Consider the following 23,925-nt stretch of genomic DNA (forward strand, 5'->3'; position numbering starts at 1 on the left):
GTCATGCGCTAATATAGGCGGTGAAGCACTATACCAATCATCTCATGGGCCAATCACTGGTTCGCAGCAGCTTAAAGAAAAGAGTATTCATAAGTGTGTGGTGATAGATCATGATTATTGTGATGTGGTATTAAAGGTGTGCATGTAAGCGATGCTTGCAGGACTGAGCACCCTTGTCGGTAATCTCTCCAACAATGTAGTTTGTTGGGAGTCTATTTTATTTATTTTTTTGTTTGGTTTTCAGTTACTTTCAGGACAGCGTTTTCATCTTTAATCGGTTTAACATTACTTTCACCTAGCCTTTTTGTTCTCTTGTAGGGCTTAGAGACTTGTTTACAGTATTTGCACTTTATAAATCTACTTGATTATTAATGATTCTGGGGAGAAACCTTAACAGTCCAGATTTTTTTGTTATCAACAAATATATTGAACTACACTGTACAGTATATGAATTGACAGTAATGTCATCTAATACAGGCCCATGGCAAGTTAGTTTGTCGTAGGAATACATACTGATATGTATGCTCGCTTGTCATTTTTTTGAACAGTGTCATAATGTGACGTTGTTATGGATATTTCCATTGTGCAACTGGAGAGTGAATGTACACTTGTGAAACCATGAACACAAAGAAGTAAAAATTTCAATAATAATGGTAATTCTTTTATTATCAGATGTATACTTCGATACAGTACACCACATTAGACATTCACTGGAACGCTACACGTCGATTTAACAGGTAAAAGTGACAGGAGTTAGAAATCGCAAATGACTGACACGCTCTTGTAGGCGGGATACTTAATGATTAACAACTATAATATTGCTCATCCTCTGATTTTATTAACATTTATTTAATGGATGCTCTATTAATGTCACATGAGGCTTACGTCATGAATTGACTACATGGTTAGCCTACACCATAATCATGAGAAGGTATTTTTGTTTAATATTTTTTTTACGATGACGGATCATCGTCAATGAAAGTATTTACAATTGACAATTTTGCTCAACAATAACCTACACGGTTGTCAGCTACAGATAAATTTGCTCAGCAATCAAATAATATGTCCATTCAGTTCTATTAGTTTATAATCATTGTCAGATTGACAAAGATATGATTATTGAACACATCAACTTTGAGTTATTACATGAAGAAACACATCAACGTTCAATATTCAAGCCAGAATGTAATGTACACAGAATAATACAACTGATGGCCACCATTAATGAAGCGCCCTCTATAATCCATTAGGCACCCCCCCTATAATCTCTCATGAGCCCTCTATAATCATTTATGCGCAGGTGTTGACATGGTACATACCAGGGCACATTAGTGTTGCACCCTTTAGAACATCATGCACTATTCAACACCATCACAATCCAGGGTTATGAGGGAAGACCATCTTTCATTTGTATTTCATCAGTTAATCACAACTTTCTTTATAAATCAAACCTTAAATATATTTCCAGTCTCTGTTTTAAATATTTTTTCTCTTTACTCTTTACTAACCCACTTCCATTCCGACCAATTATTCCCAATATACATACTCATCCCATATGAGTCTCGTACTGTCTTAGAAAGCTGTCCCTTTCTACTTAAGAACAATACAGTATATCATACAAGTATAGTAACATTATTTCTCATATAATTTTAGATATTTTTAAATTCAAACCTGCCTCTATCATGAAAATAAATAAATTTTCTGTTGAAAGTATGTACAATTGTAACAAAACATTAAAGAATCAAGATTGATGCTATATAGAATAACCAAAAAATATATCTCTTAAAAATGAAAGTATAATTGCATTTACTGGCAGGGGAAATATTATGCATAGAAAATTAAAGTTATAAAAAAGGTTAGTTGTTTTAACCTATTTCATTAATATGGCTGGATTTTCCAGCATATATCATTGCCATTTCTAGCCTATAATTACAAGATCTTAGCTAGTATATTATTTCACATCTGCCTTCTATGCTAATATAAGGCCCATACAATTCAGGCCTATTTGGCATAACAGAATTAAATATGGTTTAAATACAAAAATATTAAATAACTAATGCATCCTGGAGGAAAAAAATATATCAATAATAAATAATACTGATTAAATTTCCAAACATAATATTAAAAATTAATAGTAAGCAAATTAAAACTACTAAGGCTTTTGACCTTAAATAAAAAAAAAATGTACTGTATCATAACACATTGTGACCTAAACCTAATACTATAGTACTTTTCGAAAAAGATACCTTCAACCACAATCAATTGAAATTAATAAAAGAATACTATAACCATGGTTATAACATAAACAATCTCTGTCAATTAACAAAAACAAAAAAACAAAAAACAATTTCTATTGTATTTTATCAAAAATAAATTAAGAAATCTCACTGTAACTCATCAATTTAGAGATTACGATGCTCAGCAAATAAAAAGTTTGTTAAATCACAGCAAATTATAAAAAAACACAAAGAAAAATATATTTCTAACACAATTTTTAACAATTCGTTATTAAGAATATGGAACAAGTTAATGTTGATAATAAACTATATAAAATGTTTTACATTATATATACATTTATATAGCCCAAGAGAAAGCACATAAATGAAGCACCTTTGTGTTTACATTCATTAATCAATCAGGCTTTATATATTTCATTATTTCATACATTGGCAAAAGGTTATTAAGTAACATTAATTAGCAAATATGTACACACCTGTTTACAGTAGTGAATCCTAAATATTATCAACACTAAATATGTATAATTCCTTGTTATAAACCAATTATTCCTCACTGTTTTTTCTGGCTGTCAGTCAGGCTTCCAGGCCAGGCAGCCTGACTGATAACCTGGCGAAACTGTCAACAACAAAAAACAATGAGTAATAATTGGTTTATCACAAGAAATTATACATATTTATTGCTATTTGAAACCAGATGAAACTATTTACCCATTATCAACACTACTATCACTAGAAGTTTAGTAAAAATAGCAAATTATTTAAAAATTTCAATATATTATTTCATTGTTTACTGTACAAAAAACTGTATTTTCTACACAATTCTGTTGTGCAAATCCACATTTTTAACTGACTTCTGTATTGCTGTAGCTAACTTGTCCACATTTCTCTTTAATATAAAATCAATTACGTTTTCAATATTCATGATTAATCTTCCTTTAGCGACATTGTCTATTACCATCAGTTGCAACAATGTTGTTCTGTCTTCTTTGAAAATTAGTCGTTCAATCCAAACAGAAAATTGCAACCAAAAAAAACCAAAACAAATTTACAATAATTTGCAGCAGTTATTATGCTTTTTTACTATCAACCCATGAGGGAACGTGGAGAAACTGACATTTATGTGACTGCTATTCATTTTAATTTGGTGATTCTAACAAATTAGATGCTAATGAAAATGATAGGGACAATATGGTAGTATTATGGATTATAATAATAAATTTAGCTTTATAACGGAAATATTAATAATGACAATGGGCTTTTCAGGCTGAAGAGGATTATATTGTGAAGCCGCTGATGACATTGTGATTCCATAATGAATTCATGTTGTTCATGATGACATACCACATCATTGGTATAAAATCATCATTGAAAGTGACATTAATCAATTCATGACATTGATATGCATAATGTATTTGATTGAAGACAATTTGTAGTGATAAAATAAAAGAATACACTAATAAATACTACTATTAACTTAACCTATAGAATAATTAAAGGAAGACAAATGTGCAGAAAGATGGCAAATCTGGAAATAACAAAACAGATTAAAAAACAAAGTATTAAAAACAGCCCTATTGGATTGCTCCTTTACATTAAGTACAATATCTACAGAAAACCTATAAACATTTGAGTCTACACTACTGTACAGATTTATTTTATACATTATCATTTGTCACAAAGGTGAGCTGAAAAATGCTACACACCTAGACCTCATAAAATTCTCACTGCTTGCTTACTGAAGATGTTCACCAAAGGCTTGTCTCTCTATCAAGATCGAAAACTATCTTTAAGTTTTGTTGAATGCTCATACAACAGCATAAGTCTTGTTAAAGCTCATAAAATTCTTTTTAAGTCTTTCTTTCTATAAGCTCATCAAATACTAATACAGTAGTCTTGCAATAAGCTCATTTAATAGTAACAAGTGTTGCTATAATGCTGAAGTCTTGCTATTGTACCACATCTGCGCTCACCTAATTACATTGCAGGTCTTGCAAAAAGCTCATCCTCAAGTCTTGATAAATAGCTCATTTTGGCTCATCAAATAGCATCAAGACTTGCTATTTGATCTCTTTAGGCCCATAACCAGGATCATTCAGGGATTCCTATTAAATCAGGATCAGTAGGCAACTAAGTTCCCTGGATGTGTCAGGAAAAGAGCTGTTTTAAGTATGTAAATGTGAATTTATCACAAAAAGGTTTTGACTGAACCATACAACACCCCTCAACTTCCTGGTTATGGGTCTGCTAATCCACCAAGATTTCCTATTAGCTCATCTTGGCAGAACTACCTAGAGTAGTATCAAGTCTTGCTATAAGCTCATCTAACAGCAAGTTTGTCTGGGCTTATCTAAGGGCATTCAGTCTTTCAAAAAGCTCATTAATAGCATTAAAGTCTTCTTAAAAGATCATCCAGTAGCACTAATTCTTGCTGTTAGTTCATCTAATGACATCAGGTCTTCCTTAAAATCTAATCAAATAGCATTGCGTCTTCTCAAAAGCTCATCCAGTAGCACCAAGTCTAATACCTCATCTAATTACATCAAGTCTTCATACAGGTAGAAGTCCATTTGGCTCATCTGTGTAATGGCATCAAGTTTTGCTATGCTCATTTAACAGCATCAAAATCAAGTATTGTTGTTAAAGGCATCAGTCTTGCTCTTCAGCTTGTCTCATCTTGAGTCATGTACTCATTAACATAAATTCTTGATATTTAGCTCACACAACTATGATCATATCTTCTGTAGCTCATCAAGTCAACTATCTCAGCTCTTTTTGGCTCATACAGTGACATATAGTGTTGCTAGTAGCTCATAAGTTGGCTTAAGATTAATGGTCTATGTAAGACTTATACTAGAGTACTAAATCAGGCTCTAATTTATCTATACAGTTCTATAAGATATTGGGTGGCACTAGGCTTTTATCTGAAGAGTTACTTAAAGAAACCATGCAGAAACATCAGAGCTGCAGCATAATTATTAGAGCCATTAAGTATGTCTGACCAAGCCTGCTGGCAGGTCAAATAGCTAAATAATACTATGGCTCGACAGTCACTATTGCTATTCTTCTTTTAAAAAAAATGTCATTATTATACTTAAACTTTACATAAATGCATTATTTCTCATTGCTTCGTCATCATAATAATTTCAAAATGCGAGTCTTCAAGCTGGTGTAGAATCATAAGAAGAAGAATCATACAAATAAAGTCAGAAATACAGTTTAAGTCGTGGCATATGCAATGTACAAGAAAATGACAACTGTACACAATAAGCCAATTTTAAGCTAGGCACACACTGAGCCTACGCCGGTTGGCTCATGTGATTCCATGATCAATGCTGTGTGCCTTGCTTTAAAGAACAGGCAATAAGCAATGGTTTGACTCATTTCAGGGTATAGAAAATGGCATATCTAAGGTGTAAAATCTGGGAGAAAGACTACTGAATATAATATAGGCTTATGCCTCATTGATGGGGCTATACTGTATATACTATGTTGTTAAGAGCTACGCTCTACTATTTAGGTATTTTATTACATTAATTAGTTTCGTATTTTAGTTTAATTCATTGAGCAATCGAAGGTTCAGAACACAAACCAAAACGGCTTCAAATTTTGTATACACACGTTACACATGCATGACTGCACGCAGTGAATATCTACTAAATTCACTAGCAACAGTCAGAACATAATTATAATAGAATGTAACAAAAATTTTCAAATGTAGTTCAAATTGTGTAGAAAATAAGATAGTTTAATTAAATCAGTGAATATACTTGCAGTTTTAGAACTGACAACTTTTTCTTTAAAAAATGACTATGGAAACACCTCACATATATATGGATTTTTGGTAGTCAATTTTTTATCATACACTATTATATTTCAATATGAACTTTTTGAGCATATGGTAGTGATCCATTGTAAAACTGGTTGTTAAATGAGCATTTTCCTTTTGGTTACAATGTGATTTGTTTAGCGAAGCACTGGTTACAAGAGGATGTTCAGTCCAGCTGATCAAACAGATATAACTAGGTACTGCCACTAAATATCAACAACCCTAATTTATAAAATTGATACCAAAGATAAAATATAACTGAATACTTGAAATTAACTAATTTGCATATTAGATATATCACCTGTACCAATATCGGACACCTGCACTCTTGACCCAGGATACTTCAGGGCTGGGCATGACACTCTCGACATCTGTCATGCTGGAGGTTGACTTGAAACTACTGGGACTCAGAGAGCTAAGTGTCATTCTGGCAGTGCTAGGACTTGTTGGTGATTGGCTAGAATTCTGCGATGAGCTTCGACTGACACGAGACGGGTTTGATGCTACAGATGAACTGCGACTGAAGCCACATAGACATTTCGGTCCTGATGGTAATGATCGGGTAAGAAGTTTCCTCAAAGAATCGTAGTGACGCTTATGGCCATTTTCCAGACAACACTCTTCTAACAAGTTGTTGTTGTTCCTGCTGCTCGGCTGCATGTCTGAAAAGAAGAATCAAACAAGATTACTGAAAGCTGTCAATAAAAACATTTCTTTCATGACCAGCTCTGGCAAAACCCTAAATTTTCACTATTTAAAATTTCTCGCTGGCAACAAAAATGTCCAGAAATTGATACTGTATTTAATTTAGGAACATTTGATACTTATTAAGATGATATCCAACTAATTAAATATTCATAACTTCGCTAAACCCCAATCAATCTTACATACCAAATGAAATTTTGAATTTGATTGACAAATGTAAAGTCTTGCTTGAGTTGGACACATTGTAAATGTTAACTACTATGAAAGACCTACAATATAATTTTATTTTCATCAGTGTATCATTTCTTTTAAAAATTTACTTTCAATAATAACTACTGACAATTATGCCATTACATTGGTACTGGATTTATAAGGTTATAATAGTGAATATATCTTGAGCACAATTCTGAATTACTTTGTAGTAAAGTTAGCTATTGGATTCGACTTATTATTTCAACGTCTAAATATGTTTTTTTCTTCCCCTAATTTCATATAACAAGAAGTAATCTTGCAAATTACTGAATGGATTTTATGCTCTATTAACCATAACAGTGGAGTGGTTTATACAATATAATAATTTGAAGACTATGAAATTGGAAATACAAAATTGTTCCCCCAAGCTATAGTCCCACTCTTGATATCCAGTGGAAAATATTGAGTATCAACCAATTAAACAAGTTGATTTAAAAATTGATTAATAGCCGACTCTATTTTTACCAACGGCAGGTTTTAAGCATTTCAACTTAAAATGTAACTTCTATATAAATATATGATGTATCAACAATTACCTACAGCGGAATCAAGGTCAAAGCTAATAAAAGAAAAAAAATGGCTTATAAAAACAGAATTACACTACTTCATGCAAATATAAAATGGCTGAAACTACTTACAAACAACTTGGTTTCAATCATATAAAACATAAGAAGCTTTGGGTGGAATAAAACAACGTAGAGGACACCAAAAAATACATGCAAAAAGGAAGTAAATGGTGCTTGTGATTACACCAAAATAAATCAAAATCCTGCAAGGTCATTGTGAGTCTGAAAATTAAATTTGAGAAGCATAAACAAATTTACTACAACAATCAATGTATATTAATTAAAAGATTTTACACTGGATTATGCAATATCTGAATAAGGAATGTACGAATGGATGGATGTATTAAAGAATATGATATATGAATAAATAAATGGATATATGAATGAATGTTTAATTGATTGAATGAATACATGATTGTGTGAATCATGAATAATTAAATAAATGAATGAATGAATAAATGAATGAATGAATGAATGGATATATGAATGAATGACTGAATGAATACATGATTGAGTGAAAGAATGAATGAATAATTGAATGATAGAATGAATGATTGAATAAATTAATAAATGAATGATTTTGTGAATGAATGAATGAATGATTTAATGAATGAATGAATAAATGAATGAATGAATAAATGAATGAATGGATATATGAATGAACGATTGAATGAATGAATAAATGAATGATTGAGTAAATGAATGAATGAATGATTTAATGAATGAATGATTGAATAAATGAATGATTGAGTGAGTGAATCAATGAATGAATGCTTGAGTAAATGAATGAATGAATAAATGAATGATTAAATGAATGATTGAATGAATTGATGAAAGATTGAATAACTGAATGATTGAATGAATGAACAAATGATTGAATAAATGAATGATTGAGTAAATGAATGAATGATTTAATGAATGAATGATAGAATGAATGAATGATTGTGTAAATTAATGAATGAATGAATAACTGAATGAACGAATGATTGAACGAATGAATGAAAGATTGAATAACTGAATGATTGAATGAATGAATGATTGAATAAATGAATGATTGAGTGAATGAATGAATAATTAAATGAATGAATGACTGGACAAGTGAATGAATGAATAAACGTTCAGTACCTGGTAATTGTGTTGCCATATAGATACACTGTATGTAACATGTCATATATTATGTGAATATAGCGAACAAATAAAATACTCAAATTCACGCAAAAATCAATATTAAGCTATTATAAACTGGACAATAGAGTAAATGACACTGTACTAATATGTACGTCTATCTTAAAGAGTGGATCACTGTATATAGTAATATAAAATTTAAATTGAAATGTGAAACAGAGTAATACATAATAATGTGCTACAAATTCACTAAAAATATGAAGAATAATTAGTTGAAATTAATTAAAAGCTTGTAAACTGGAATAGAACAGTGTGATGTATAAAGGCATATGCAAGTATTTATAAAATAATTAATATAATAGTTGACTACATGTCTGTATGTGTCTTGTCTTTATCTAATCAATTTAGCAGGATTTTACTTTTTCGATTCCAGGACATCTATATGTCTATAAATATTCTTTGTTGTTATTTCTTTACGTTGTTTTGGGAAGTTTTTAATTCTTATAAAAAACTCTTCATTCATTTTGTAACTGTTATATATCCTGTATCTTGGTTGATTTCATTTTGTTGTTAAACATAGACTATTATTAATTTCATGGGATGTCATATAATAGAAGAGTAAATTCTAAGAATCCCTGGTAAGACAGTTTATTTCTCTTTGATTCCATATGTAATATTTGGTATAAAATGTATACACTTAATTCATTTACATTTAATGTGTATACAGTATACTGTATAAGTTGACTATTGTTAATTTCATGGGATGTCATATAATAGAGGAGTAAATTCTAAGAATTCCTGGTGAGGCAGTGTATATCTCTTTGATTCCACATATGGAATATTTGGTATAAATAATAATAATTCTGGATTTATATAGCGCCTCCCGTTGACACAACCTCGAAGCGCTTGAACATTATTACCCCTGGATCAAGCACATATGGAACACACACTCAAGCCCCATAGGGGAATTCCATAATGTTGCAGCTGTATTCAGCGCAGGCTGTGTTTGAACCTACCAGGTACCCGCTTGTACTCCTGGGTGGAGAGAGACAACCGTAGATAAAGTGCCTTGCCCAAGGACACAAGCGACTTGCACAGCGAGAGTTTTGAACCCCCGACCTCCAGGTTGGGAGTCCAAACCACAACCGATGCGCCAACCACTTCTATAAAATGTATATACTTAATTCATTTACATTTAATGTGTATATACTGTAGAAGTTGACTAAAATATTATTAATTTCATGGGATGTCACATAATAAAGGAGTAATTTTTAAGAATCCCTGGTAAGGCCGTGTATTTCTCTTTGATTTCATATATGGAATATCTGGTATAAAATGTATACAATAAAATTCACTTACATTTAATGTGTACATACTGTATTTAAATGTGTGTTTGTATGTACATGTCTATGCAATTGACTTATTATTATACAGCAGATATATACTGTCTGCAAGGAAATGTGTGCATACTGTATGTGTCAATATATAATAAACTTGACATGCTTCTGGTTTAATACTTATAAATGAAATAACACAGCTTTCATTTCCGAAATTGTTATCTTGTGGACACAAATATTCATCACAAAAAATAAGAAAAACAATTACTTGAATTTAAATCAACTGAGAAAATGAAATGCCATAGAGCAGGAGTTATACCAAAAAGCGAGAGTTACAAAAAGCACACAATTCAAGAGTCTTAACATCATTAAAATACCGAAAAAAACAATGCTAGAAATCTGATGGGACTTAGTAAAATATAAATGGGATTTAAACTGACAAGATTGGAAGATTTCATGCAAAAACAGTAAAACTCATCATATTTAGTTTAGATTTTGATATGTACTGGATGTTTGGCGTAAGTACAATTAATGAATGAATATAGCGTTCACCCTATTTACGTTGGTGAAGCTTTAATATCATTAATCTATCCGGTTGGAAATTTGAGCTAGGCCTTGCAAATGTCAAGACATAACAATTAATATTCATTGCCTGTAGCCATTGAGGACCTTTGTAGGAGATGCAGCGATACACATGATTTGGTGAGAAGGCAAGTGGTGTTTGATAAATCAACATAACACTCTGATAGGACAAAAAAAAATAAATAAAAATAGAAAGAGAGAACAGCACAATTTGATTGGTGGTACACTGCCATTTGATGTGGACTGCATAAATGGATAGATGGGATATCCCAACACAACATAGATTACATATATATGTGGTGATCAGCAAAAATGGATGAATAAGGATGTAGGCAATGAGTTGATTTGCATAAATGGAATGCACATAATGTTTTATTATTATGTACTTATACCATTATTTTATACGAAATTTCTACTGGATGAAACATACCATAATATTGTCGCGGTAATGTATTAAGTACCCACTTATGTTTGAGGGTGGAGGGACAACCCTGAGGTAAAGTGCCTTGCACAAGGACACAAGTGAAATTCATAGCAAAGGTTTGAGCCTCCACAAGGTTGTATGCCAGAATCACAACTGTTATATTAATCGATCTTACAATATTTCCACACGGTCAACCGCATACATGGAAGGGGGATACGGCCAGCGTTGGTGGACTGCACACAAAAGAGTGGGGATGCAACGCATGATGTAAAATGTACTACTGGTAATGGATATGTGTGGAATGCCCCGCATGGGTAAACTACATTTAGATAGGTGGGTAATCCTCCCATATGGGTGAACTGTATAAATAAAGGTATTACATGTGTATGCACTGCATGTATGAACTGCATTAACAGATATGCGAAAATATTCAGCTTGACATGAGTTGCATAAATAGACAATGTAACTGCAAAAAAAAAAAAAAAAAATACTAGAAGAGGATGTCCTGTATAGGAACACCTCTTGAAACAATAATAGCACTGATAGCATAAAAAATGGAGAGGTGTTCACAATGACAGCGTTGAGGGTTGATTTATTTTGGTGTACCACTCACTCATGTGTATCCACCTGGTTAAATCTTCTATGTCAATCAATTTGGAATCTTGCTCATTCTTTAGTTCATCCCTTGCTATTAATAACTCCACCAGCTCTTCATTCCAATCTTTATGAAATATATAGAGAAAAAGAAAGAAAATCAGTAAAAATAATTTTATTTCAGTAAAGTTACTCCTTAGAATGCTTGTATGTACATTTGGAATACAAACGTACATATAAATTTAGATTTTATCGGATTTTGACCGGATTACCATCTCTATGTACTTATACCATTATTTTATACGAAATTTCTACTGGATGAAACATACCATAATATTGCCATGGTAATATATTAAGTACCCACTTATGTTTGAGGGTGGAGGGACAACCCTGAGGTAAAATGCCTTGCACAAGGACACAAGTGAAATTCATAGCAAAGGTTTGAGCCTCCACAAGGTTGTATGCCAGAATCACAACTGTTATATTAATCGATCTTACAATATTTCCACACGGTCAACCGCATACATGGAAGGGGGATACGGCCAGCGTTGGTGGACTGCACACAAAAGAGTGGGGATGCAACGCATGATGTAAAATGTACTACTGGTAATGGATATGTGTGGAATGCCCCGCATGGGTAAACTACATTTAGATAGGTGGGTAATCCTCCCATATGGGTGAACTGTATAAATAAAGGTATTACATGTGTATGCACTGCATGTATGAACTGCATTAACAGATATGCGAAAATATTCAGCTTGACATGAGTTGCATAAATAGACAATGTAACTGCAAAAAAAAAAAAAAAAAATACTAGAAGAGGATGTCCTGTATAGGAACACCTCTTGAAACAATAATAGCACTGATAGCATAAAAAATGGAGAGGTGTTCACAATGACAGCGTTGAGGGTTGATTTATTTTGGTGTACCACTCACTCATGTGTATCCACCTGGTTAAATCTTCTATGTCAATCAATTTGGAATCTTGCTCATTCTTTAGTTCATCCCTTGCTATTAATAACTCCACCAGCTCTTCATTCCAATCTTTATGAAATTAATATAGAGAAAAAGAAAGAAAATCAGTAAAAATAATTTTATTTCAGTAAAGTTACTCCTTAGAATGCTTGTATGTACATTTGGAATACAAACATACACATAAAAAGTTAGATTTTATCGGATTTTGACCGGATTACCAAAGTGAACCAGCTAGTGAGAAATATTCATTTAGTATATTTATGATTATCTTCTCATACTGTAAAATATGTAAAAATAGTATTATAAATATCTGTTAAATAAATTAAATATGATTAGAAATACTAAACATCATTGACTGTATGAAAAGAGTGCACCTTGTATTAAAGCAGAAACAAAACAGACACAATGGCCTCTTGTGGACATAACTGTCTACTACAGTTATGCAGTGTTTTTTTTCTCCCTAGCTTTGCGCATAGACGTCCATTAGAAAATGTAAATAGAATAAAGTACACTGGCCGCAAAGAGCAAAACAGGTTCAATGTATTCAATTCAATCTCTACATTACTGCTGTTTCCAAGGCAATATTGCTTTACATAGAAATATCTTGACTGTGGCTGTCAGTATAAAAGCAGAATGATAGTTGAAATACAGTACAACCCATCCTTTGGGACACACCTATTAAGGGGACATTTCGGCCACTAAACAAGGGAAAGTAGTCTTTTAACACTACAGAAACCCTATTCGGGGGACCATTTTTTTTTTGGTTCTGAAGGTGTCTCCTTAATGGTGGTTTCTATTGTAGTTGTATTTCAGACATCCAACAACACTTCTAGAAAATTCTGATATTGAAGACCCTAGATCTCCATCAGAAAAGGCAATTATTCCAATGGGATCACACTGCTTTAAAAAAAACATTTTACAGTCTCAGAATGCCATTTCCAAGCATCCAGAGGTGGCCATTCTGAAGTAAATTTGGATTCCTGTTGTGGTCCTGGACATCTGGTCAGGGACCTTGGACCCCTTCTATGAACTTTCACACGGCTTTGGGGAATTTTTTGTGCCGCTAGAGTTGAAAGTAGACTACCACAGAAATATTTCTCATTTTATTATTTGTACATTATTTGTGGAAGTTATAAGTGGAAGTGAGAAAATATGCCTTTTTTACTATGCCTTGAACAGGCCTCAAGAATTCCTTGTGACCACTAGTCAAAAGCATTGTGTATTTTCTCGGTGTAGCACTTAAACAAGTTTAAACAAAATTAGTACAATAAAAATGTTAAGATTTGTTCATGTGTACTGAAAAGGTATAATTATATATATTTATAAATTATGGTAGAGTTTATAAACCTAATTTAGTTTTTTTTGCTTTTTAAGTTCCAAATAAGGGATTTTTTAATCTGTTTTTTCCATTGTTTAGTATGCACTGTTTCTTATTTTCTGATTTTGTATCTGTATTACAAAATGAAAATTTTTTTTTTAAAGCGAATAATTCTTCAAACGGCATAAAGTGCTGCTTAAAATAGGGGTTTTTTTATGCTCATGATATCAATGATGATAGTAGAAAAAGCAATGTCTCAATGGGTGTGTTTCTACTGACAAACACAAAATAATTGATTTTTTTAAACTGCTTTTTTAATGAGTACCAGACAGCCTGCTCGCGTTGCAACTACATTTTTGATTTTTCGAAAATCGGTTTTCGTGACAGAAATTACGTCACCATTTTTTACAACACATTGTTTTCCTAACTGTATAGGATAGTATCTTTCTCATTCCTGTCATGATGACGAGGAGTAAGATACGGTGTGGGGCGGTAGGCAAATGTTTTCAGCTGTGCTCATCGGCACAATGAACGAGCGACCAAACAAGGACAACGGTAGGCCCAAAAGAGCGGAGAGGCCTAGGCCCCCCACCACCACAAAATAATTACAAAACGAATTCGTCACTCCTCATGTTTGTTGACGTTTTTAGCTTGTAGGCCTAGGACATGAACAAGAGGACAAATTTTTTTGAAAGTTCGCGCCTAATATAAGATCTAGTCTTTGCAGTGACTGACCTGGAGGTCACATTTCACATGATAATTGCTTTTTTTGTGTTGCAGCTAAAAGATGCACAGCCAAAATCGGTTATTTGCCGTTCAAACACGTTATCCATTGCGTGTTTTTAATCGATTTTTAAAAATCTTTTTTCAAACTGGTCCCGTTTCTACAGCGATAATAAAAGCGATTTTTCGAAAAAGCGATTTTTAATCGATTATTTCTTTCTAGTAGAAACAGGCCCAATGATTACTGAATATTTCTACTGTAGATTCTATCTCATCCTAGGAGGGACCATATCAACATGTTTTCTGCATAAAGTATTCTGAGAAGGTCCCTTAACATAAATATTTAATATTCTGTGCAGCTGAATTGCAGATACTGTATGTAGCGAGAAGATAGTCACAGAGGAATTAATAGTATCTTTTAAATCAGAATTTGATTTATGGATCTTAACAAACAAATCACTGCAAATTAAATAATTAATGAGAATAAATTAGAAAACATTAAAATGAAGAATGGAAAATCAATAAAAAGAAATTAAAACAAGTGAATGAACAACAGGTAGATATATATGAATGGATGGCAAATTTTTGTCAGAAATGCATAAGTGGTTCAATGTAAAAAAAAAATAAATATTCGGAAACATATAGTTTGATTGAATTAGTAGAATAATGAAGAGGATGAGATAATGGATTTTATATTAAAAGCTAATAGTAAGTAAAAGATAAATTGAAAAAAAAAATGTTTAATGATTGAAGAAATAGTGAAATGAAGTAACAGTTAACAAAGTGCAATAAATATTATAGTAAGTGGTGCAGCAATAATATTCTTGGTAGTGTTCTGATGCTCTTTTAAGACTTCAACATTAAAAAACAATTAGTTTCATTTTATTATTGGGGGACATTTTGACATACCTGTCATTCGGGGCAATATTTACCAGTGCCAGTTTTTGGGGACATTTTTACCATGGCAATTTTTTCAGGCCATTTTTTTTCAGGGGCCATTTTTCCAGTTCCATTTTTCAGTAACTTCTTTAAAGAGTCAAGCCATAATTGGCAATACAGTAGGTGTTCTCAAGGCAATATGGTACAGTACTTCTAACACTTCCAAAGCAATTCTTTGCTAAACCCTACCATATCTACTGTACTGCTATGTTTGTGGTTGGGACTTCTATAGGTAAAGAATTATCAATAATAGCCCTATGTATCAACCAAAGAAAACATTAGTAGTAACCAGCAAAGGCAATAGTTAACTGTTTTTTTCCAAATACATACAAAGGAAGCTCCACAGTAAATTGCAACAAGACTTAATGTGAGAGAATTGTGTTATTTGCCCATAAGCATGATGATGGAATTGTGTGTAAGTGTTGTTGAGGGACGACATAAAATGTTTGTTACCTTTGATTCTCCGGTGGAGGTCATTGACAAGTATTTTCAGTTTACTGCATGACATAGCATGAAGCTTTTTCTTGCTCAGTGCCTTCCCAGTCAAGCCAGGCGAGATATCACACATCCCTTTCACGCCAGCCTACAAAAACAAAAAACAAAAGTTCACACATTTTGCATTATCATTATTGTTCATCAGGATTGCGTACTAATAATTAACAATAATACTATAAATAGTATAAATAATATTATACAGTTGGAATTACAATATACAGTAATATTAATAAGCAATTAGTAGAGCTCTGCATAGTACGCTATAGGAAAATTATTATACGAAGGTTAGATTTAATGCTTGAACAAATTTTTGAATGCATTAAATCTAACCTAAGTATAATAATTTTCCATTTAGTGTACGATGCATGCTCTACTAATTGCTTTATAAGTCAATCGCCGTCTTTTAATTTTATTTTTTTATAACAAACTGTTGTAGCAGTCATCAGTTCCTATAGTGATATGATGAGTATACGTGTGCGTATTTACATTTAGCTGTGCGTATGCTGATTTTTGCTCCTGCAATAGGCGTTTAATTAACTACACATCAGCAGTACACTACAGATACGATGAATAACATTGTGTTAGAAAGAACTTGTTTGTAATGCTATTTTGATAGACTTTCGTTAAAAAAATAAACATTTCAGCATTCGAGAGAGAATACAGTCACTGACGTCCTTTTTGGTCGGTGCATGCAGACAGATAAAATCGTGCGATGATTTCGTAACTAGGCTAGGCTACGGCCTAGTAGTAGTAGTAGTAGTAGGAGGAGGCCCGGGCGGTCTCCTGCCTGGCCGTAGGCCTACATCTAAATTTGTTCCTTGCTCGAGTCTTTAAGATAGGTCTAGGATATTCCTATTAAACGTTCCGTTTGTTGTGTTTATGAGGGTCCATTGATTTTAATGAATTCCTTAATTGTTCATACTTAATATTGAATTTGAAGTAACTTTCTTCGGGTTCTAATTAAGCTTGTTTTACGAAAGTAATTTTCAATTACAATTCAATTTTTATCGATGCGCAATGTATTGGCGGTGATGAAAAAATGAGGAATTTTTTTTGTACACGACTTAAAATAACAATTATAGTTACAACAATAATATAACAATTATATAATATAAACAACAAATTTAATAACAATATCAACAATACAACCTTAACAACCTACTATTAATAACCTAACAATATTAATAACAATAATATTGTTAGAAATATTAATGTAATTAATGTTGTATAGTTAATATTGTACTGAATATAACTTTTATTATATTATTAATAATTACAATAACAATACTCAACATAAAAACAATAATAATAAAATGTAACAAAAAGAACAATACTAGTGATATGGATAATAATGATGATAATCATCATCATGATGAAAACATCCCCAGCAACAATAACAAAGATAAAAAAAAATATTATAGTAGAGTAACAACATTAATAATGTACAATACATAAGAAAAACATTGAAGTATTTTGTATGGAATAATGTCTAAATAAAGAGAGCTCTTTAGGGTATTTCAAAGGTATTGTTCACATGGCGTACTACTAGATAAATAGTCATAATGTTATCTTGAATATAAAGGTCTGATATACATTGCACTCGCAACCAGTATTAAATATAGATGTTGATATAACCAGACAACTTGAATGCTAGTGAGCTTGAATATAAAGATTCTCATCAACTGACCTGACATTATCACAAACGTGCATATCTACTGAAGCTATTATAGAAATGAATATATTAAAGAATACCAAGTGCAATTATTTAGCTTGTGTTAGGCTTTTATAGGAAGCTGTTGAGGAGGGGTTCTATTGTACATGGAGAGGTTCCAATTAAGGGGTTGAATGGAATGAGCGTAATTAATTATCTTGTGTTAGGCTATTATAGGAGGCTGTTGTGAAGGGGTTCTATTGTACAAGGAGGCTCCCATTAAGGGGTTAAATGGAATGAGCATAATTATTTATCTAGTGCTAGGCTTTTATAGGAAGGAGGCTGCTGAGGAGGGGTTCTACTGTACATGGAATGAGTGTAACTATTTATCTTATAGGCATTTATGGAGGCTGTTGTTGGGGGAGGGGGGATTCTATTGTACATGGACAGGTTCCTATTAAGGGGTTAAATGGAATGAGCGTAATTACTTACCATGTGTTAGGCATTTATATGAGGCTGTTGAGGAGGGGTTATATTGTACATTGAGAGATTCCCATTAAGGGGTTGAATGGAATGAGTGTAATTACTTATCTTGTATTACGCTTTTATAGGAGGCTGCTGTGGGGAGGGGGAATTCTATTGTACATGGAGGAATTCCCATTAACTGGTTAAATGGAATGAGCGTAATTATTTATCTTGTTTTAGGTATTTATAGGAGGCAGTTGAGGAGGGGTTCTATTGCACATGGAGAGGTTCCCATTAAGGGGTTGAATGGAATGAGCATAATTATTTATCTTGTGTAGGCTATTATAGGAGGCTGTTGTGAAGGGGTTCTATTGTACAAGGAGGCTCCCATTAATGGGTTGAATGGAATGAGTGTAATTATTTATCTTGTGTTAGGATTTTATAGTAGGCTGCTGTGGGAAGGGGGCTCTATTGCACAATACATGGTGAAATTCCCATTAAGTGTTTAAATGGAGCATAATTATTTATCTTGTTTTAGGTATTTATAAGAGGCTGTTGAGGAAGGGTTCTATTGTACATGGATAGGTTCCCATTAAGAGGGTAAATGGAATGAGCATTATTACTTATCTTCGTGTTAGGCTTTTATAGGAAGCTGTTGTGGGGAGGGGTTCTATTGTACATGGTGATATTGCCATTAAGGGGTTATAAATGGCCTGAGTGTAATTATTTACCTTGTGTTAGGCATTTAGAGGAGGCTGTTCTGAAGGGGTTGTACATGGAGAAGAAGAGGTTAAAATCAAATAATGCTATAATCATTTATCTTGTGTCAGGCTTGCATGAAAGGCTGTATTGGAGAGTTTGTGTACAGAGAGGTTCCTCTTAAGGGGTTAAATGGAATGATTCTTTAGGGAAGGACTACTTCGAGGTATTCTAATGAAGAGGAGTTCATGAAGCGTACTACTGTAAATGATTTAAAGATTAATGAGTTTCTATATTGGGGCAATCTGGAGGGTTTCCAATTAATGGGTTTCTCTGGAGAAGTCCTATAGCAACTGAAGAGCTATTAGTCAATGTATTGTTTCTATTGAAGAAGTCCCTCTGAAGGATTCCTATACAGAGGTATTGAAGGGAGTTCAATAGGTGGGTTCCTAAGATGGCATATCTCTGGAAAGATCCTATATACAGTACTATATTTTTAAATTATTCAAGTGGTTTACTGGATGAGTTCATTTGGACGGGTTGCCTACCAATTCAGTAACAGGCGACACCTTCTTGCCGTGAACCTTTTCAATTTCCAGCTGCATCTTTGCCATGGGCTCAGCCTGTGCTAATGCTATCTTGGCCTCATTCTGTAGACGAGCTTGCCTAGTTTCAAAGTCTTCATCCACCTTTGTTACCGTGACACTTGGGCTCTGTCAAATAAGTAGAATGTTTGTAATGATAAAAAGTCTTCACTGATATGGTGAAATATTAGTACTAACAAAAACAAAAAACAAAAAACAACAAAAAACAAAAAAAAAAAAACAACCAAAAACCACATCATTGTTTCAAATGTGTATGATGCTAAAGATGTTCCTGATTTAGAAGTCTCATTATGTATGGTCTAATAACAAACAATCACCACAACATTCTTAATAATATTACTATTATGTCATATTCAAAATTACAGTATAATAATAATTTGATATTTATTGTTAAATTGTAATTCAAAAGGGTAAATCATCCACATTTTGTCAAACTATAAAAAATGCCTACTGTTGGTAGGCAATATTTGTTGACAGATTTGGTCGGCCCTACCATATTTAGCATATAACATGAAATAAATTCAACTTTTATACATAAAATAATGCATGTGTGTCAACAGTCTTTTTTCCCTTTTTATACATAAAATAATGCATGTGTGTCAACAGTCTTTTTTCCCATAAGCGTGGTATTAAGCTAAGTAATTTTTGACAGTAAATAAATTTGCATGCCGAGTTATTGCAAGAGTCATGCAATGGACCATTCAGCATAGCCTAAGGTCTCACAAAATGACAGCACGCACGCACACGCACGCACACACGCGCGCACACACACACACACATATATATTGAAAATGTAGAACTTGAAGAACTAGGTGTAATCACTCTACCGACTGCTTCATGCTAATGCAATCTTCAGGAGTGAGAGAATGCAAGGATTGTGTGAGTATATGAATGGTAAGGCAGGTGAAAATGCAAATGAGTTAATTCCTTGTATTCTCTCACTCCTGAAGATTGCATTAGCATGAAACAGTCTGTAGAGTGAATATACCCAGTTCTACAAGTTCTACATTTTCAATATTTACGCTCTGCATTATCACGTGTATCGAGCACTGTATGTTGCTAGTATTGGCAACTACATTTATTCATTATATATACAATATATATATATATATATAAAGCCATTTGTGAGACAAGTGTGTAGTCCTGTCCATGTTCTGATTAGAGAGTTGTCAAGTTTGATCGACTCTCTGAAATGGTCCATTGTGACACACTGTACCATATGTCTGGGTGTGGAAGACCTGTGTGTTAATAATCTAAAACTTTCTCAATACCTGTAGAGAGCGCATCATGGCAGCCTCATGCTGTACGTCCTCATCGTCGTCGCTCAGAGGATCGTTCATAAAGCAGATCTGTAGATTCATTCCACTCTGTAGTCGCGCGGACAATTTATCACGCCCCTTGCCGTAGATGTCTCCTTCTGCATCTTCTTCACTGAGCCCTGCTCTGGCTAGTCGTTTTAGGATCTCTTGACGGCAGCTTCTCTGTGCCTAAACGACAAACATTATAGTGTTTTTGTTCATTTATAACAAAAATGATACATAAAAGGTGGTCCATCAATCCAGAAGTTAGAGGGACTCTGAATGCAAAACAATAGCAAAATGGTATTTTAATCTGGTTATGAATGAATGGAGTACTCAAAGCCTAGCTTTTAAAATTTGTGACTTAAATAGCATAGTTACTGAGACTGAGTAATGTTCGTTCTAATGTTACTGAGACTCAAATGCTAAGAATTCCATTATTTTTCTCAATATTTCCAGTCCCATATGACTAAGCATAATGCTTGCTGTCGAATGAATAATATTTTGTAAAGGTAATTTAATATTTCAATATTTTGCAAAAAAATAATAAAACACAATAATATATTGTATCATGAGATGTGTGGAGTCTCATATTGTTCATCAGAATATCCAACCTTGATCCAATATCCTGTTTGATTTTGCCACACATGAATTAGATTGCAGCTTTTAAATGAACTATAAAGTTGGCCACTGTCCCAGCTGATCTTTCCTGTTTACATGTTAAGAACAATCACAAGCAGTACCTGTTTCATGTACCATTTTTTTCTCTCAATATTACTCTATTTACTTTGCAAATGTATGTTTAACAGATTTAAAGACAATGACATAGGCCATTCCAATGAGTTCTGAAGTCCATTGTCATGCCAGTCGAAGCTACAAAACCAACCGAAGGCAATACCTAAACATGCATGGCAAGATCCCCTAGGAACTTTATCTGGAAATTTGAAGGAATATGATATTTGGTCTGCCTGAGGGCTGAGACCCAAGCCACATGAACTGCAGGCCTCAAGATTGGCCAACCCATAACGATGAAAACAGAACAGGCTTAAGCCATGATAATAAGGCTTTTATATACTCTAGGTGACTTAATATTCCAGTTTGGTTAACTTGGCAATTAACTTGTTCATGCGTATCGTTCGGTTGCTTTTGTATATACAATTCAGGAAATGGTACATACTTCACACTTAGTTTTCACTTCCACAGAGCAAGGAAGGTTAGACTATTACACATACTCAGCAATAACACCCACGGATACATAGCCATGACACACTGTGCTAGTATCATGGAACTTTGAGAAAACTCCATGCTACTGTATTGCTATACTTTACTGTCCATTTTTAATCTCCATTAGGTCCTATGAACCTACAAACTATCTTGAAGACCCTACCTTGGGTTGGCACCCATAATTTTGAATACCAGGACTGAATGATACAATGGAAAGCTATGGTGACTGAAACAGATATGTAATCTTCTATTTCTAGAAGGCTGAATACATCTTCATGGTAAAATGGCACAATTTTCATTATACTGAAAGACAGGAGAAGGGGAAGGAAATGTTTTAACCTATTCTTAAAAAAAAATACACCAGTGTGGATACTCTACCGTTTTAGGACTCTTTGATGACTGTTCTTCTTCCTCTTGCTTTTCTAATTCCTTCGCTTTTTCTCCTTTTTTTCGTTCTATATTTGCAATTCTTTTTTCCAGTGTGTCCCAATCCATGATGGGCAATCCAGACGAATCAATATTATCTTTAGGTAACACTTGCCTATGGTCGCACGCAGCAGCAGTGATAGTAGCAGCAGCCAAATGTTTGCATGTAATGTCTATATCTTTGGCAATTTCTTCCTTGTTACTTGTCCTGTTGGGTTCAGTTTTTGTATTAATTTCAGTACTCATAGTTCTTTTATCTGTTAGTATTTCTAAATGTTTTTGACTACATGAACTTTGTAGCTCATTGATATGTGTTTCACTGGTATCAGAGTCATTTGCATTTGCATCAAGATCAGCAACATTTCCAGCATGGTCCTTCTGCAGTCCATTACAAACAGTAGTTGTAGTATCATGACTTTCATCAGCCTCGTTAAGGTCCTCGGTAACAGTAATATTATCTTGACTTTCATCAGCCTTGCTGAATTCCTCCTGTGCCTCCCAATCAGGAGTTGTCATACAGCTTGAGGGCGTTGCCCCATAATCACTTTCGCTTTCCGATTCATAAACACCATCGTCTGCAAATATCTTGCCCTCCAACTGGGCAAACTCCTCGGCTAAGCTTAGACGGTTCAAATTTGTATTCTTCTTGTCAAGGTCCTTAGGGCGTTTTAGGTAACTTTCGTTTTCATTATGTAAATCTGGACTGTGGTGTGTGAGACCCTGGATGATGTCTGGCTGATTGTCAGCCGACAGTTTCGTAAGCATTGACATCTTGTCACCTAATAAAAAGAAAAAGAAAGTATACACTAAACTCTACAGTGAACATACAAATATTGATTCAAAATATATTATGTCAGAAAAGAAGGAAAATCTAAATTAAAAACATCATTGCCATTAACATGATGATGAAGATGATAATCATAATCAGAATCACAATCACTCACCATTGCAATCACCTAAACTACAGTATTTCAATCACCACACCGCATTCACTATTGACATGATCATCACATCATCACTCATCATCATTAATTATGCATAATCCTCATAGAGTAGAGTATAAGGTTGTTATTGGCTTGATCAGAGAACTAAATATCTAAAACTGTTTTGAATAAATGTACAGAGTCCTTGGTGTGCTGTACATGATTTTGATAGGCAGGACAATGCACTATAGTGTCAGACTAGGCCCTTGCACACAGACATCTATAGTATATACTGTACAGTACATCAAACAGAGGCAGCGGCATCTGTTGATGACAGCACAAAAAATTATAACAGTTCAAATTCCTGTCACAGGTACTCGTACTTTAACACTCATTCCATTCCGTTCATAGCTGGTACTGTAGTATAACAATTTTGTAAATTTCAAAATTATTCATATAAAAGTTGTATTGATTCAGATTCAGATTTATTAAAACATATAAATAAATAATGACAATTTGTTTTCTTGAGTTGTAAT

The 23,925-nt window shown here is 33.4% G+C and overlaps 1 protein-coding gene across 3 annotated transcripts in view; it reads right to left on the reverse strand.

The window, feature by feature from the left end:
- Positions 1-639: 639 nt before the first annotated feature.
- The window catches only part of LOC117117096, a 37,236-nt gene continuing 13,950 nt past the window's right edge, over positions 640-23,925 (reverse strand). For 2 of the 3 annotated variants that reach the window (XM_033261280.1, XM_033261281.1), the window contains exons 6-11: positions 22,419-23,245; positions 20,790-21,005; positions 19,462-19,626; positions 16,057-16,186; positions 12,599-12,692; positions 6,282-6,725 (exon numbers count right to left, since the gene is read on the reverse strand). In XM_033261280.1, the coding sequence (XP_033117171.1) occupies positions 6,659-6,725; positions 12,599-12,692; positions 16,057-16,186; positions 19,462-19,626; positions 20,790-21,005; positions 22,419-23,245 (1,499 nt within the window). In that variant the 3' untranslated portion in view covers positions 6,282-6,658. Of the gene's footprint in view, positions 6,726-12,584; positions 12,693-16,056; positions 16,187-19,461; positions 19,627-20,789; positions 21,006-22,418; positions 23,246-23,925 lie in introns of all 3 variants that reach the window. The other variant, XM_033261282.1, reaches the window with a different exon arrangement.

Source organism: Anneissia japonica, unplaced genomic scaffold (assembly GCF_011630105.1).
Source record: "Anneissia japonica isolate Jap-2015-1 unplaced genomic scaffold, ASM1163010v1 scaffold287835_len3118868_cov185, whole genome shotgun sequence".
In the NCBI taxonomy this organism is placed as follows: domain Eukaryota; kingdom Metazoa; phylum Echinodermata; class Crinoidea; order Comatulida; family Comatulidae; genus Anneissia; species Anneissia japonica.